The sequence below is a fragment of the Corapipo altera genome, unplaced genomic scaffold (genome assembly GCF_003945725.1).
Source record: "Corapipo altera isolate COAL_440 unplaced genomic scaffold, ASM394572v1 2b, whole genome shotgun sequence".
In the NCBI taxonomy this organism is placed as follows: domain Eukaryota; kingdom Metazoa; phylum Chordata; class Aves; order Passeriformes; family Pipridae; genus Corapipo; species Corapipo altera.
In genome coordinates this window covers 26,472,149-26,491,078 of record NW_020884874.1, presented here as the reverse complement: position 1 = coordinate 26,491,078, position 18,930 = coordinate 26,472,149, and the positions used below count along the sequence as shown (strand labels likewise).

Genomic DNA, 18,930 nt, shown 5'->3' with positions numbered 1-18,930 from the left:
TGAATTGTGAACACTGCAAAAAGTAGCAGTTTGGTTTCATTTTACTGCTTCTGTTTCAGGTCTGGAGCGGGTTGGTGTGCCAGACAGCATCTCCATTTTTCCACCTGCAGCAAATGCTGTCGCCTCACTGCAAAACATGCTCAAACATGAACTGAGACCATCACACCCACAGCAGTAACACTATTGCTTCCCCTCTCACATACAAACCTGTGATTTTCACCCTTGCTTGCTGTCTCACCAGCAGCCAGTAGGCTGTGCTGAGGGATCAGTTTTCTCCGTCAGAAACACACTGAGATATTTGCAGAAGCTGTGTTTTCCCATCGGCAGTACATGAACTTGTTTGTCTGCCCAAGACAGCCACCACTCTGCCAAGAAGTGGAAAGAGGAGAGATATGTTTCACCATCAAAAATAAAAGAGCAGTTTGTCACCATACACAGTATTCCATGTACTGCCACGGCTTCTGTCAGACAATTTTAAATATCCCCTAGTGACAACTAGGATATTTCTTGAACACAGGAAGATAGTACAGGAACTTTCTTACTGAGAGTAGGTACTTTCCTCCAGCAATAAGAAACAAGACACAGTAATACAAGAAGAATGACGACTGACCCATTCCAAAATATGCAGTGATGAGATAGGGTCACATGCCAGGAATCATGCCTTTGCCCTCTGTGTTGCCAGTGAACACACTGACCCCAAGCTCATAAGGGAAGGTCAGGAAGCCCAGTGAAGCTCAGCAGTTTTTTTAAGCAGACAAAAGTCAAATGTCCAAATCATGATGAACAACTCATTTCTATTCTTATAAAACTTTGGAACCACTTATGTGTTGTACCACCACAAGAGGGTGTAAAACAAGAGGCAGCTCAACCCAAGGTGCGGTGTCATAAATGGGTGGACGTATGGTGCTCCAGCCCTCACCACTGCCTCTCTCCTGTCAGCATTCCCACAGCAAGTGTGCCAGGAAGGATCCTAAGGAAACATATCATTGGGAAGTCTGTACAGGCCCAGAAACAAAATGTTTGACCATGGATTAGGCACAGAAAGCAATAGCACAGGCTGAGATCACATGAAAACTGCTGTCTCAGGTTGTCTTCACAATTCCCTGTGTTGCAGGGGGAAAAAGGGGAAATCATTGCTTGGTGAAAGCAAAGGTAAAACTTTGTGGGAAATTGAGTTAGGGAAAAAGGAAAAAGTCGCCCTCTTCCCTCCCACTTACTCAGCTCTTCTTCCTTCTGCTTCTACCTACACAATCCAGCTGCCTCCCTTGAGTGCTCTGTCAGGCATTGAACCTCTCCATAAGGCAATTTTATTCATCATCACTGCAGATGAGTATCCAGCTTGCTGTGTCTGTTCCCTGCTGCGTGACTCAGCTGAGCTGACAGAGGTGCCAAATGACAAGCAGATTAGCCCTAGGCAAGCAGTGGGAGCATGTAGGAGATTCATAGAATCATAGGCTGAGGGAACAGAGAGGACAGGGACATTCTTCCTTCACAGAAGAAAGAGCAGCTGAGCTCTTTTTCCTAGGAAACACATCTTCACGGTACTGCTACCTGGCTGGCCTATCCAGCTAAACTGAAAACCTTGGGAGGTCCCAAACCTCTTTTAATTGAGCTAAATTCTCTGTGAGCTAAAAATAAATCAGGAACATCCCTTCCTGTCAGAGGAGACCAACTTTTCTAAAGGGTGGCTACAACAACCAATTAAAGAGAGTTAACTAATTTAACAGCAGTTTCAAAAATTGCATTGCCAACTAGTGAAAGGCATTCCTCAGTCAAATGATTCACTGACTCTTCCTGGTTCCAGATTATACAATTTAATAGTAATATTGTTTTTTTTAAGAACCAGCAAAACCTTATTTTATTATATAGTAGTAAACTCAAAAATCTGCAGTGAAAAGAAAAAAAAAGGCTGAGGAAAATATTCTCTCATTTCAGTGTTTAATTGACAAGTGCAAACATAAGGCTCTCATTCTGCAAGATGTGTGTGTTATGCCATGAAAATCAATTCACATGTGTGGGCAACAACCAGTAAAAAGGCAGTGCTGAGTGCAAACATTGTGCTGTGAGTTTTAAACAAGTGAAGAAAAAAAATAACAGGTAAAATACCGAATTGGGATTCCATATACCTTCATGGTGCTGCTGCCCCTGCTAACAGATATCCTTGCAAATATTCCTCTGTGCATGGCTTTTCCTCTCTACATGGAGGGTAATGCAATAGGCACACCCATACTTCCTTTTGGCCAATTCTCATCACTGAAAGCTTTGCACAGGAGCACTGCTATTAGTATGCACGTATGGCATTTCACCAGGTGAGTAATTTTGCTAAGCAGTCATAAATAAGGTGACTTACCTGAATCTTTGCTAGACTAGTGCTAATTTCTTTTCGCATGACAGTGAGAGATGTGTTTTCATATCCTTTTTTATTTTTGTGTGGGAGAAGATAAAACTGCCATAAGCAGCTTCAACTGTCAGAATAATTTGGGTAGGTCCTAAGGCATCTAGGACACGGGGAGTGGTTACTAAGCTATGGTATGATGACACAAGCTGTTTCCTTGTAGAAATGCTGTATACCTGCATCCTCAAAATGAACCAGATGGGGTGCATAAGCCTCAGACACTGGTAGCTACAATGCTTTCCCAAAGAAATGGATTTTCTGTGTTAAAGGCTGAGTCATCTAAAATCAATCATTTTGAGATCATACATCAAGGCTGCTGAACTATCAATGAATTACATGCATATGTCATTTTTAACTTACTGCCAGCTTATAAACCACTCCCTTTGCATTTTTACCAAGAGGAAATAAATTAGAATTTTTTTTTTTTTTTCCAGAGCAGACAGGTGTTGGAACTTCTCCCATGGCAAATTTCAAGGAATGTGGTACTCTCTTCAACACCTTACCATCTTTTGGCAAGCTTAGCTCCTATTACCCTTATGCAGAGATGAGAATTTCAGCCTGATCTTAGCTCAGAGCTTTTCTATTCTACTTTTCCTTTTCCTTTTTTCAATTTTTGTTTCAGTTCATAATGAAGCCAGCTTTTAAAAAATGCAAGAGTACTGCAGCTTGAAGCAAAACAAAATGGTATAAATCTTCAAGTGTCAAGGAAATGCTCACTAACATCTTAAAATGTCTGATGCTTTGAAATGCCACACACAAAACAGGAAATTCAACTTTGGCTCTACTACTGTAAGAAAACCACTTTGGCTTCCTGTTAACAGAAAGCCATGTTTCATATAAATGAAGTAAGCCCAGGCCCTCGTTACAGTTGGTTACTTTTGTATGATTGAACAAGCAAAAGACCAAAAAAAAGTCCAAACCCCAGACCCCAACCACAAAACAAGGAGTTCCTCACATAGAATTATGCTTACGTGGACTCCTTTCCTGCTTGAAGAGTCAAAAAAAACCCCAAATTTTCATATTAAATCTGTAATAGACCTGTAAGCTTACAGGTTGACACAATAGGCGCAGCATGCCCATAGTTTTTCCAAGTTAGAAATAATTTTAAATGCTGAATATCTAGAGAGTTTTAAATCAAATACCACACTTTTTCTTCTCCTCCCTCTTTTGCTGTCTCAAAACAGCCTTTTCTCTCCATTCAAGGGCTTCCTCCAAAATTAAGATTATTTACAAAAAAAGAAAAGTAGCGTATTATTTATTCCTATTTATTCCTGTTCCAGGTAAAACTCCAGTATTGATTAAATCATCAGAACTAGATGCAGAAATGATTCATAATTCCTACAAGAAATCTCTCCTATCATAAGAGAAAAGGAAAGGAAATATGATCCCACTTCATTCTGGTAGCTCCTGAGATCTACACCACCAAAAGAGAGAGATTCAATTTCCAAAAAAGCTACCAGAGATAGGCTGCAGAAACAGTTGCAATTAGATATTCTTATCAGTAATTCAAAACTTTGCATTGCTGGACTTAATGCACCAATACCAAAAGGCTTTACTGACAGAGAAATAATTGTGCATGTGTACCCATCCACGCACACATACTTTCTCCTGGAAAAGTACAAAAAACAAGTCCTGTGAGGCAGATGGTTAAAAAATTCTGGACATTAACACACTAGGGATGCACAGCTCCCTACACTATGAGTCAATAGTGCAGGTCTTCCAAATCCAGCCTGACAAATACCAATTACTATAAGCATCACTGAGCAGAGCACGGAGTAGTCCAAATTTCTCTTGCTGAGGTGGAGCCCCGCTGCTTCCACTGGCTGTAGCTGTCAGCTTGTGCACGCTTCTATCTCTGATTGTGCCTTTCATGCTGCCGTGCAGCCCCTTGTGATGAACCCAACAATAGGTGAAAACTGTCATAATAATTAGCAATGCTAGAAAATTAATCCTGTTTTACTGCAATTGTCACTTCACGTTTTCCACGCTTTCCATTTGTTTTGGGTCCAAATAGTAGTTGGAGAGAACAGAGTTAAGCTTCCAGCACTGTAGTTGCATAAAACTCATACATTTGTTTTCTTGAACACAGAAATTTGTTAAAAATAATAACTGGATTAAAGTAAGGCCATTCAAGACTTTTCTGTTCTTTTCTAAGAGGGTGATAGAGCACATTCTCAGTAGTTCTCCACAACCTCGATAGTTCAACAATAAGTATCTACTGACCATTTGAAAGACAGTAATTTCAAAGCAATTTTAGGCTACACGATCTGTCAGAACCAATAGTAGAGTTTGGACAGTCCAAGGACATTTGTCTATCTCTGTATTTGGAAAGCTGTTTTGTATATGCTTATACAAGCACAGTATGAAAAGAGCCAACACAACATGTACAGGCTACATAGTGTTTTTCCTTTGCATACTGCAAATCTACTTCAGCAAATTGAGTTGACTGGGACTTTGCTCAGAACTGCAAGGCACTGACTTGTCTGGCCCAGCTCAACAAGCCACTTAAGCATGTGCTTGCTTTCAAGACCTAAGTGAAGATGCTTCGAAGAAAAATGGTGTTTACATGCTTTGTTTCATGAGAAACTCACACGCATGATAGAAAATTTGCATGTAATTTGACCTCCAATATTTATCAATTACTCAGCACCAGGTAGTAACAAATGAGATGGACCAAGCAGATTAATCCCTACACTCCTAATTTTCAGTGTGCTCTCAGCAATTAATTGACATCATGTCAATGTGAATGGTGAAAGATTAAAACAAACAAACAAACGAAAATCAACAAAAAACCCCCCAGCCTTAAACTGGCACAGTATTTAAGATGCAATTACTCTAAACCAAATTGCATCAGGTATTAAGCTTGCTTAATGTCTGTCAACTGTAGTTAGAATTAGTGAAGTGAGGAAATCACCACTCATATGACAATTCCCTGAAAACAAGTCTTTTAACCATACAGGGTTTTGTATCTTCTTCTTATTTTAGTAATTGTCACCTACTTCCAAGTCCCAGCTAACATTTGTTTTCCACTAGCAGACCAATCCCAATTATTATGTCCTGACCCAATATCAGTCCTTACCCTCAAAGTCCAAAATCCCTTTATACCTGAGGCAGAGATGCTATACCAAGCATAGGCCTGCTTTTACATTCAACCCATTTCCCTGATCCTCTTCCACTAAAGACAATATCAAAGGAGCCTACAACCTTCCTTCAGTTTCCCCTTTCTTATAGTTTGCAGTCTGCTCCTCAGTTTTCACACTCAGCATAGCCTTAGCTGCCATTTTTTTATGCATTGGTATAATTACATGTCTCTATTTTAATAAAAAAGCTAGTGAGTATTAAAAATGCAGTATCAACAATTGAACTAATCACTACACAGATGGAAAAGATTTCACATGTTCTCACTAGCACTATTAATTTTTGTTTTCTCAGTCAAGCTGTGATAAAACATATAATGTATAAAGACAGGTGACAACGACTGCATCTCTGTAGTGTACTTTGCTTTATATGATAAATTGTGTTGAAAGCTAATAACAAAGAATATCTTTATAAAATAGCCAACAGCAGATTGTCACAGTTCCTGTAGTGGCATTTGAGAATGGTGGGCTGTAGCAGGTTGACCCTGGCCAGATGCCAAGTACCCTCTAAAGCCACTCTCTCACTCTCTCTCTGCAACTGGACAGAGGAGGGATAAAAAAAACCAGCTAAGGAATCATAAGATAACAGCTGGGAGAGGTCAGTTACTGATTACCTTCATGGGCAAAACAGACTCAAAGTGGGGATAGTACTTAAATTTATTACTAACAGGATAAGCACCAAAGAGTGAGAAATAAAACAATCTTAAAAACACCTTCCCCCCATCCCTCCTTCCTTCCATGTTCTCCCTCCTCCCCCCCAGTGGTGCAGGGGGATGGGGAATGGGGGTTGCAGTCAATTGTTGTTTCTGCCACTGCTCAGAGAGAGGAGTCCTTCCCCTGCTCCCATGGGGTCCCTCCCACGAGAGAGAGTCTTTGATGGACCTCTCCAGTGTGAGTCCATCCCACAGGCAACAGTTCTTCCCAAACTGCTGTCCTGTGGGTCACTCCTTCATGGGGTGCAGTGCTTCATGAATGAGCTGTACCAACGTGGGTCCCCCGTAGGAGCCACAAGTCCTATCCAGGAAAAACCTCCTCCAGCGTGGGCTTCCCTCTCCATGGGCCGCAGGTCTCCTGCAGGACCTCGCTCCATCCTGGGCCTCCCATGGGGTCACAGCCTCCTTCATGCATCCACCTTCTCCAGCATGGGCTCCTCCATGGGCTGCAGGTGGGTCTCTGCACCCCAATGGTCCTCCATGGGCTGCAGGGGCACAGCTGCTCCACCATGGTCTCCACCACAGGCTGCAGGGGCCTCAGCTCCGGTGCCTGGAGCACCTCCTACCCCTCCTTCTGCACTGACCTCGGTGTCTACCTTGGTGTTCCCATGTTCTCATCCTGCTCTTCCTGGCTGGAACTCTTTCTGCTCATTACATTTCTGTTCTTAAATATGTTATCACAGAGGCATTACTATTACTCCTGATTGGCTTGGCCTTGGCCAGCAGCAGGAAGCCTGTCCTGAAGCCGGCTGACATTGGCTCTGGCAGACAGGGGAAGCTTCTGGCAGCTTCTAACAGAAGCCATCCTAGTAGCACCCCCCCTCCCCTCCCCGGCTACCAAAATCCAGCCACAGAAACCCACTACGTGGGCTAATTCTAGCTTTTCAAAATTCAGCACTCTGCAAAATTCCTCATACTTGTACACCTGCAGAGGGTGGGAAGAATAAAAACCTAAACCTTATACTGAGGACAATGAAGCCAAAAAATTGTGATCCTGCAACAAAACCTCTAATTTTTGTTTCCCCAAAGAAAAATCCTGAAACTTTCTAGAAAACTTGTTTTCTGGCCATAAGTTGCACATATTTTCTTCATCTAAAGCTCAAAGTTAGAAAATCAGAAGAAAAAGTTAAATCAGATGTCTCAAGGTAGTCTCAGTTGTAGAACCATTACTGTGATTTATAATGGAACAAAAAACAAAGAGGTATATGAAGTCAACCTATACGCACTTGCATGTGGGTGGGTTTGGTCCATGTGTGCCTATTTATATTAGGAAATTAAGTATATATAAATATATAAATAAAACATATATATAGTATAGTCACATTCACATAAGCCATAAAATTACATATATTTACAAAAATATTTGCAGCTTTGTTTTATACATTCAGGTCCACATTAGGAATTTAGTTATTTAGCTTCTGCCTTGTGAACTTGATCACCTTCCCAAGTAAGACTCTGGGATGAACTTGTACCTTATATATTCCCAATTGTCAAAAATAAGAAAGAGGAAAAGAATCTTCCAAGGAATTCTTCCAAGTCCATAAGAAAAGTTGAAACTTGTCTCACTGAAGAGTAAATTACCTGTTAGCAAAAATTAAGAGACCTTTTCTTTATGTAAAAAGACAGTGCCTTGGCCTGGACCATAAATAAATTTGAAACTCAAAGAACATCAGGCAGGGCCCAAACTGGGTGCCTGGTGGCTGTCTGTAGTATAAACTCATGCATAATTACTATTCTATTTGTCTCAGTTTAAACTGGTAGAGTGATGAAAGTGAATGAATGAAGATATGAAAATGCATATATCAGGTCACCTTAGAGGGTAAAAAGGCAGACTACATCCTGTTGGTATTGGTTTAGCTTCATTTAAAGGTAAGTCACATGGTTAAAGCAATCCCAAGGATCTCACATTTATATGGGACATATTACATAGTTCTGTGCTTTCCAGGAGCTGGACATCCATAATTTTCTTCTCCAAAGACTGAAAAACATTTCTTCACTGCTTCATTAAATAGTCTTCTTAGATATGCAGCCCAGATGATTCAGGCATGCATTTTTAACTTGGGGTATTTGCTCTTTTGGAATGAAATGAGTTTTGCAAGAGAAATCGAAAGTTTGGAGAAGGGGTTGTTTTTCTTCTGAAGAACACTTGCAAAAAACAAACCTTAAGATACAGCAGATTAAAGTCCCTGTACGTGAAGACACATGGAGAAAAATTTTGCCACGAACCATTGATCATATTGCACTTTCAGTGATTAGCTGTGGAGTCATCTCTTGCTCCTCACCATTCTCTGTGGACACATGCAGGATCTCCTGTTGCTGATAAATATCTTGGACCAACATGATGTTTGTGCTCCTCCACTCTCTGTACTTCAGTGCTGTCAACTTCGGGTCCTCTAGCAACTGGTTAATTGTGGCCAAGTCATGTTCCTTACACTAGGAAGAGAACAAGTGGTTATTTCCCACAGAAACTGTCAAGCTCATTGTCCATAACAAAAACACTCTGGGAACATTAAAGAACCATGTCACAAAGAGATGGTAAATTATCCATCCTCCTGGAAGCTTGTTCTCATTTTTAAGAGCATAGGTCATCAAAGTTAAGTCTGCTGGAAAAAATCCATCCCAGTTGAAAGCAAGTTATGATTTCATCAAGATTTTTTTTATAGGACTTAGCAAAACTTCACGAGGGAAAATTCATGTGAAAATTACACATTGTTATGCTGTCTCACAAGTTAGTACTCGCTAAAACTAGACACAACAACATTTATTTCTATAAGTCAAACCTTCTCACTTTCTCAAAAAATACTTACTCCATAGCCACATTATAAATGTCTCTTCTCTGGGAGCTAGACTGAACATAATTTTGGATATGACTTGTGCACTGGCAGTAGAGTGGCTAGAGCACGTGTGGCTGCCATCTCCCACCAGCTAATAAATCTACCACCACTAATAAGTTTGGTGTGTACTTTTAGGCAAGAACAGCTCAGACCATATATTGCAGGCACCCTGGTTCTCTTGCAAGACATAAGCAGTCAGTGATATAGGGATACTGAGACACTGTATGTCACAGAATTACAAAATGGTTGAGCTTGGAATGAACCTTTGGAACTCATTTGGTCTAACCCCCTTCCTCAGGCAGCACCACCTACAACAGGCTGCCTAGGACCATGTCCAGATGACTTTTGAATACATCCAAAGATGGAGACTCAACAGCCTCTCTGGACAGCCTGTGTCAGTGCTCAGTCAGCCTCACAGAAAAAAGGGTTTCTTGATACCCAGAGGAAACCTCCTGTGCTTCAGTTTGAACCCATCATTTCTAGTACTGTCACTGGGCACCACTGAAAATAGCCTGACTATGACTTCAGTACACCCCCTTTTCACATATTGATGTTCATTGGTGTCATCACATGCTGTGACATTATGAACCACTTTGCTTTTCCAGCCCTTTCGGCCTATCCATGCAGGACAGAGAAGCCCACAGGACAGAGAAACCCTAGTTAGCAGCTATAATTTCTTCATGAAGGCACCATGCTGCAATAACAAACCTTAACTGCTTTTTCCTGGCTCCATCCCTCCAGTCTGTGTGTGAAAGCAATGGAATAGTTCTAACCATCTTCTGCTGCCACCAGTTCATCACACCTGAGGACACTCTGTGGGTGGCTGCCTTGAAAACAACCTGAAAATACTCCCACACATTTATTTCACTTCCTGGTAGTAGAAATCAGCTGTTTATACATCCATATTGCTCTATTGCTGTCATGAACTTTCAACTGCTCTAATCTCTGTGATGGCTTAGCTGCTTTTTAAACACAAAAGCTTGTTCAGCTGTTCAGTGCCAGCCCTTGTAAGAGGACCTCTGGCATTGATGCAGAGGTATGTGCAGTTAAAGAGGAGTGGAGATAAGGAAGGAGAAGGGAGAGAAGAGTATTTCCACTGGACAAACTTGGTGGCAATAAGTCATGCCATGGAATTTTTCCTGTAGCACTAAATCTATTTCCCACATTCACTATGACTGTGATGCATTTGCACATAGCTTCCCTCTCTTCCAAAGTATCCAAAGCATGTTTTGTTAATGATATATTGTGGCAGCAACATTAATCTGTTGTTAAAGATGTGGAGTCAAAGGTCAAAAATTAAAATTGCACTGAAACTTGCATAAGTCACTTTTCAGACTAATAGAGTTTTAATTTAAGCAGAGTACATACGGAACAGAAGCAAAAAAAATCCTGATTTTATATTTCCAGTAGATCATTTCCAATTATCTTATGTCTCTACTATATGTTAAGAAAATTGACTTTAAAAGCACATAATTCCACTGATGTAAAGAATATGGCACTTTCCCACAGCAGGCATTTGCCTTTCAGACAGGCTAACTTACACACTGCTGTGTACAGAACTCTGTTCATGTCTACGCTTCATTTTTCTGGCCAATGCTCCAGTTTCTTAGTTTGAAGAAAGCAAAAAAAATCGATACATTTTATAGGTTATGACCACTCCAAAAAGGATTTTTCCATATTAAACACAGGTGTTAGACAAGACTCACTTTATAAGCACTATTAATCACAACTTATACATACTCCCATGCTAAATCAATGCACAGTTGTCCTCCTTGCTCATGTCTGGCAGTAAGGCTTCCGTTTAACTCCGTGCTGATGAAAGTGGTTGTCTCACAAAATACAACTCCATTTTTTACTAACTGGTTCTTAGATTTATTAGTGAAGCTCCCATCAGGGAAAATTTTGCAGAATGTTTCTGTATTTAGCTTCCTATGATATAAAATAGGCATATTTTTTAACTTTCTGTTATGTGATGGGCTCACTTCATTACTGATGCAAATGAATACTGCTATAGTCACTGCCATACCACTGAAGACTCTCTGATACTGAGGAGAGACTTCATTAGGTCTCATATGGAGCCAGGGAGAATGCCTAAATTCCCAGTTGCCTTTTCAATTGTGTCTTTCAGAAATTTCAACACAAGCAGAGGTGCCAAAACCAAGCCTCCCATTGCTACTACTAGTGAAATCAATGATTGTGCTGCTAGGGTAAGTTTTTAGAATCACAGAATCATAGGACCATTAAGGTTGGAAAAGACCTCTAAGATCATCAAGACCAACCATTTTGTGTGCATTTCTCCAGCTTACAATCCTTGAAGTCAAATACATGCATGAAAACATGATACTCAATTCCTGCTTCTAATGCATACAAAAAGAAACAAGCAAAGCATTGGGTTTGCATTCATTCTTTCCTCTAAATGCTATGGATTTCTGTTTCCCTCAGTACCATTCAGAAGCAGGCTTTGAAATCCCGTGACGCTTGATGCTGGCAAGTAAACAGCATCATAAATCCCCATATTCCAGACAGATTTACTAGCCCTTTCATGGAACGTCTCCTGAACCCCTACACCCCTCCAGTTTGAGATATATTTCCAAATTAAAAGCAGGATGCTTTTGTTATTAAAAATATTTTAGTTACAGGAGGTCTTTACAATAACTTTGGCACATCCTGTACATTCTCTAATAATCGCATAAGGAAAACTTTTTTTGGCTCAGGGTCATTTTCATGTCCTTTATCATCAACATACTTTGTCTGCTTTTCCTTTTTTAAGGCTCCCCTGTTTAGTGCATTCAGCTGAGCTTGCAAGTTTTCCAGCTAGCTAAGAGAAGCTTTGTCTATTAAATTTTCCAAATAAGGTGGAAATTCTGCAAGAAGAGTCCCTCCTGAACTATTGCCTCTGCTTCCAGTTCAAATTGAACAACAAAACACAGATCAGTAATCAGAATGAAGCAGAAAAAAAAAAAAATCAAACCCCAAATTCTCTGGGGCTTTCAGTAAACATGTAATTAGAATTTGGTTGAAGTCTATGCAGCTTCTCTTTTCAGCCAAACTGTTTCTTTCTCTTAGGCTTTTCCTTGACCAGCTCTGCAAACTCACCTTTAATGTGCTGTTCAGCATTCGAATTTTGTGGAGTTTCTCATTAATGGAGGGGTTTTTGCTGCGTTTGATAAATGACTTCCTAAGTTCCTTCTTTGTTGACAGACGACGATCACCAATGGGAGACAGGCTTGCTTGCTCTAATGACTTATAAAGTCTCTCCATCTCATCATCATCATATTTTTCCTGGTCTGCAAAGAAAATAATAAATTGGGTATGAGAACATGAGTGCAGCAGCAGATAGCAGAAATGTATTCAGCCACCAGGAAGGCTCCTAGCCAAGTCAAAAAGTAATAGTACCAGAGTTAAAACCAAGGGCAATTTTAGGGTAATTTCTAGGATAATAATGCATATCAGAAAGACATACTTCCAAACTCAAATGTTTTTAAGAATCAGGTAATGATCCAAACAGATATGAACCTGTATCTCCACTAATAGAGCGCTGCATTAATGCTCTGAATATATCACAGACTTTGTACAACTACCAGTAATTCTGTGTTTGAATGAAACCAATTTTGATAGCATCTACACCTATTTGCCCCTCCCTACATGTTACAGACAGTGCATCACATTTCTGCCTAGCGACTCACAACCCAAATTCTATTTGGTGTGACAATTCATTGCCAGGTTTTGGTAATTACTGAAAACAGAGCTTAAAAAAAATTGAGTGATTTAATGAAACATAGGGACATTTCAGGGGCCCCAAGAGAAGGTCCTTAGGAAACAGATTAAAGCAAGAACACTTAAGGCATTTAATGCCTAGCCCCTGAGTTTCACAGATTGCAGCAGAGAATTTGCTTGTAGTGCCTCACAACAAAACCTTGATTATCTCCACCTCAGTTATTCTGATGGCTCCCAAGCTGCAGGACCATCTTCCATGACAGTGAGGACATGAATGGAAAAGCAAGTAAAGAGCTGAGGATAAAATAAGTATAAAATAAATGAAAATTGAAGTAAAGACATTTCTCAGAATAAGACAACTTAAAAATGAACAGACAGAGGCCAAAAATGTACCAGGCATATGTAGGGGCATTTTAGCAGAAGGCCATTTTCAGCAACAGACTGCGCAACTCACTTCTTGTCCTTCAGTCCACACTGCAAGCTTTTCTACTTCAGTGATTGCTAAAGGAAATCTTAAAGTTATCACTGTTTTCAGGGTGCTAATAAATCCATCAAAATCCACTGGAATAACATTCGTTTTTATTTCAGTGAGGATAGTAGTGCTAGTTCTTCCCAACTGCACTTCTCCACATGCCCATTGAACTGGCTGGGCACTTTTTTCTTTTAATGAAATGTTAAACATTTACTTTTCTAAATCATCTTCAGTCAGCAAATATTTTCTGAACAAAAGGAAGAAGTCTTTTTGCTCACTCATGCTGCAGCCAAAAAGACTTCTCTAACACATCAGTACACTTAAGAGGCTGCTTCTTCTCTTTTCCATGTTTTATAAAGTACATCATCCTTCTACACCCCTATTCTTTCTAAACATTTAGGTTACAAAAAAGGTTTATGATAGGCTACAAATATTTGCCTTCACTGTGTTGCTGGCCTATTCTTCGCTACTGTGTGGTTATAAAAAGCCTACTGTAACTTGGCAAGAACTAAATATAACTTCCAACACTATTACATTGCTGAGGGAGGAAAAAGAGAACTGTTGTATATTTAACAAGCTGCAGGAAACAAAAAAAAATGGAAGTGTAAGGCATAATACACAGCAGTAGTATTTCCTGAAAACAGTCGGCTCATACCATGAGGCTCATAATTATAACTGGTTTCCTGCCTACTTTCTTGAGATGAAGAAGCTGTTTGTTTCCTTAGCCAGCTCCTGAACAGGACTGGCTGAACTCTACCATAGACATCACCCATCAGGACTGTACACACTAACATTTTGAGAGATAAATTGACCTTTATCAGCTATCCAAGAAAAAGTGTATAAGAGGGGAAAAAAAATTGCTTCAATCCTGTCCAGCAACTTCTAAATATAGTCAATCCATGGGGGACATAAGGTTCCTTCTCCAGATACTTTTTGAGGCTAACTCACAACATTCCTCAGTGTCCTAAAAGGGTTACAAAGCAGCAAGCATGAGAAAACACCCTCAATGAGCACTCTTCTGCCATGCTAGGTATTCTGATATGTTTATACATTTGTGGGTGACTGTAAGGAGGACAGCAATACTAAGCAGAGAAAAAAAAATGGAGCCAAAATCAGAAAAGCCCAGTAAAAGGCTCCCAGATGATGCACTTGACCAGCAATGTGCACTTATCTCCTGCAGTCTTTCAACACTTTGAACTTAAACTCCTCTCTTATTTCTTTTTCTTCCATCATTCTCATCCCCCAAAGGATTAATTAGAGTCACATAATTTCAGAAAGAAAGGAATGTACCAGATTCTTCAGATCAGGTGGATAAAAGCAAGTGACAGTAAAGCAACTACACGGAATTTCAGCAAACTGTTGCACAGTGAGAGTGAGTGAAACCTAGAGGGTGTGTAGAGCCAATTATGAGTTATACAGTACTTTTGTCTCCATCTTTGATGAACTTCAACCACAGTTAAAAAGCAACAAATTAATAATATTGTGCTTTTGCATAGAAGCAGATATTGTTGCTGTTGACAGAGTATGTCTGCCAATAAATGTCTATAAGCTGAGGCCAGACTGTCTGTTACCTATCTGAAATTTTACCTTCAGTGTCCTGAGTTCCCCTGAGCCAAGCTCAGAAAGCAAAAGCCCACATTTTGCAGGCTTGAAGCTGCCACTCAATGCATTAGATTGATGCTGTAAATCTGAGAGGGGGAGAGGTAATGGAGGAAGGGCAAAGGCTTTAAGTTTAGTGTTCAATCAACAAACCCAATAAAATGATTTGTGATAAGAAAATATATTTCTCCTCACTCACACAATGGTGTGTTACAGTATTTCACAAGTCTCATAACACCACAAAAGTAAACTAAGAAAGCACTGCCTGTAGTTTGCTTGCTTGCTTTGCCCATGAGAGAAAATTGATGTTGGATAACAGAAACAAAGCAACATGACTCAGGGATTAAGCACAGACTAGAGTTTTTCTCCAGATTCAAGTATTCCCTGCACATTTGCCCAGAACTTGGTATTGTTTGCACCTGGAGTCAGAGCACTGACCTGCAGAGGAGCAAGCCTCTAACAGAGGCACAAACATTCACCAATTATGTATTTTTAGGGTGCAGTGACTTGGATTCTTCCTATGAAAGAAACCTGTGGTGTCTAGACCATACCACTGGATTGTTACTAAATATTTGCTTTCCATCAGAAATTAAAAAATATATGCAAAAAACACACAGTGACACAAGGTCATGGCCCTGGTGTAAAAATGAATAGATTGTCAGTGTCAGCCTAATAAAGACAAATGTACCACCCTACTCTGAGGGTTTTTTAACTTCTGAAGGTTTATAATGATGGATCCATTCCACTGGCAAAAAAAAATCTTAATATTATGGACAGGTTGGGCCCCACTAGTATTGCTCTAGAATGAGTCTTTCCAGCCAGGTCACGCAGCTAACAACAGACACTTTAAAATCACTTCAGAATATAATACAGCAAGTTATCTCTCCCACCAGCCACTCTTCAAGCTAAGCACTTTCTGTGTCAGTCATGCAAGTTAGGAAACTGAAATGCTACTACAGCACTTCTTTATCTCATCCTATTTTAAAGATAAAATACATTCATTTTTCTCTCAGGACCGACCAAAGGATTAGTGGTAAGGAACAAATGTCCACATTGGAAGAATATTACATACTGTGAGTGTTTATGATTGTGTACATGCAATCAGGGGGAACACACAAACTGTGGACTTTTTCCTTGCCTTGGGCAGTACTAACTATAAGTAATTCTGTTGACCAATGCCACTGGAAGGATCTGTCTTCCTGGGATCCTGCACTATGCCCTTCACTCAAGCCTCACAGCCTGCTAAATCTTCAGAGCACTTCTGGAAAAATTCTGCAGAACTGTATATCTCTTTTAACTTTGTCAGACTCCACAACGAGGAAAGTGGAAAAGAAAACCTGTCAACAATAAAACAGGTTGTCCTCAGGACAACTGGGCTCCTGAGCTGGTAGGCAGGGACAGGGAGCAGAATAGAACCCTTGTAATCCAGGAGGAAACAGCTAGCGGCCTGCTGAGCCACTTAGATGCCCACAAGTCTATGGAACCAGATGGGATCCATCCTAGAGTGATGAGGGAGCTGGCAGAAGAGCTCACCAAGCCGCTCTCTATCATTTACCAACAGTCCTGGCTCACTGGGGAGGTCCCAGAAGACTGGAAGTTGGCCAATGTGACACTCATCCATAATAAGGGCCAGAAGGAAGATCTGGAAAACTACAGACCTGTCAGTCTGACCTCAGTGCCTGGAAAGGTTATGGAGAAGATCATCTTGAGTGTGATCACACGGCACCTACAGGACGGCCAGGGGATCAGACCCTACCAGCATGGATTTAGGAGGGGCAGGTCCTGCCTGACCAACCTGATCGCCTTCTACAACCAGGGGACCCCCTTGCTGGATGAGGGGAAGGTTGTAGATGTAGTTTGCCTGAACTTCTGCACAGCCTTTGATATCATCTCCCATAGCATACTCCTAGAAAAGCTGGCAGCCCATGGCTTGGACAGGAGCATTCTCTGATGGTTAAGAACTGGCTGGATGGCTGGGCCCAGAGAGTGGTGGTGAACAGTGCTGCATCCAGTTGGCAGCCGGTCACTAGTGCTGTCCCCCAGGGATCAGCATTGGGCCTAGTCCTGTGTAATATCTTTACTGATGATCTAGATGAAGGGATCAAGTCCACCCTTAGTAAATGGGTGGACTTAGTAAATTGGGGAGGGGAGTGTTTATCTGCTGGAAGGCGGGAGCGCTCTGCTGAGGGACCTGGACAGGCTGGATAGATGGGCTGAATCCAATGGGATGGGGTTCAACAAGGCCAAGTGCTGGATCCTGCACTTTGGCCACAACAACCCCCTGCAGCGCTACAGGCTGGGGACAGAGTGGCTGGAGAGCAACCAGGTAGAAAGGGACCTGGGAGTTTGGATTGACAGGAAGCTGAACAGGAGCCAGCAGTGTGGCCAAGAAGGCCAGTGGCATCCTGGCTTGTATCAGGAATAGTATGGCCAGGAGGACCAGGGAAGTGATTCTTCCCTTGAACTCAGCACTGGTGAGGCTGCGCCACAAGTACTGTGTCCAGTTTTGGGCCCTTCAGTTTAGAAGGTATGCTGGCATGCTGGAGCATGTCCAGAGAAGGGCAACGAGGCTGGTGAAGGGTCTGGAGCACAAGTCCTATGAGGATTGACTAAGGGAGCTGGCATTGTTTGGCCTGGAGGAGGCCCAAGGGAGACCTTATCACTCCCTACAACTACCAGAAAGGAATCTGTAGCCAGGTGGGGGTCAGCCTCTTCTCCCAGGCAACCAGTGATAGGATAAGAGGACATAGTCTTAAGCTGCACCAGGGGAGTTTTACGTTGGACATTAGGAAGAAGTTCTACTCAGAAAGAGTGATTGGGCATTGGAATGGGATGCTCAGGGAGTTGGTGGAGTCACCGTCCCTAAAGGTGTTTAAGCAAAGACTGGATGTGGCAGCTACTGCCATGGTCTAGTTGACAAGGTGGTGTTAGGTATAGGTTGGACTCTATCTCAGAGGTCTTTTCCAACCTGATTGATTCTGTGATTCTATAACCGGTCCTGACCTGAGTAAAAGGGAAATTCTGAACTGAAATAGTTTCACATTCAAGAGAAAGGGGCCTTCTATGTTGGGGTAGTAGTAGTATTTCAGGCAAGGCACAGCTCCTAACAAATTCTGTTTCAGGGGAAGTAAAACATAATTTTGTGGCTTGATGCCACTTATCTGGAATTTCCGTCTAAATAACAGGAGACATAGACAAGAACAAGCTGCCAGAGGTTTAGCATGCCTGCTCTTCAGCTCCTCAATTTTCAGCTTCCATCCTCCTGTTGGCCAACTTGCTACAGGTTGGAGACATTAAGGTATTAAGACTCCCCACCTTGGAGCAGCAATACAGAAGCCTGTCTGAAATATCAACTTTAATGCTCTTTAAGCCTACAGAAGTGAAACTATCCAGAACTCTTCGAAAAGCAGCTGTGAAATATAAAGCTGACTGTTTCCCAGTGGTAAAGATACAGAAATTGGAAATGTTTGGCAGAAAGAGCATTTTTCATTGAAAACCACCTCCAAGGGAACATATCTTACTAAATCCAGGCTGAAATATAAATATTTGTTCTCCTATTCTGTAACTGAGATCTCACAGATCCCCAGTTGTGTATTAATCCCAGGGAAAAAAAAATCTGCTTCTTCTTCCTCTCCTTGCTACTCTTATGAGTTTCTTGTAGCTCTGCCAGCACCTCTATTTCTGATTCTGTCAAATTTTTTTATGCCAATGGAACAGCACACAACCCAGCTGAGGAGAGCAGAGGAAAAAAATCATAAACCACTTTTGCTCTTACCTACCTACCCACCCACCCCCTTTTGAATAGGAATATGATGTCACCTCAGGGAAATCACATTTCCCACATAACTATGAAACAGAAAATACAGGAAAAATTTTAATTAGGTGAGCATAGATTAGGCAAACTCCTTACTGGCAAATGCAGAACTAAAGATAGGAGAGACTGGAAGAAAATAACAGGAAAAGTACATTACCACCAACAGTTAGCTGCTCTTGTCTATAACAGTATAGTGGACTCAGAAGTGAGGTATAGAATTTTAATAGATGGACTGAAGTGGAAACAAAA

The 18,930-nt window shown here is 41.2% G+C and overlaps 1 protein-coding gene across 5 annotated transcripts in view; it reads right to left on the bottom strand.

Annotated features, from left to right (window-relative positions):
• Positions 1-7,462: 7,462 nt before the first annotated feature.
• The window catches only part of IPCEF1 (interaction protein for cytohesin exchange factors 1), a 73,715-nt gene continuing 62,247 nt past the window's right edge, over positions 7,463-18,930 (bottom strand). For all 5 annotated transcript variants that reach the window (XM_027632423.1, XM_027632431.1, XM_027632443.1 and 2 more), the window contains 2 exons: positions 12,176-12,366; positions 7,463-8,678 (listed from right to left, as the gene is read on the bottom strand). In XM_027632423.1, coding sequence (XP_027488224.1) covers positions 8,478-8,678; positions 12,176-12,366 — 392 coding nt within the window. In that variant the 3' untranslated portion in view covers positions 7,463-8,477. The remainder of the gene's footprint in view (positions 8,679-12,175; positions 12,367-18,930) is intronic.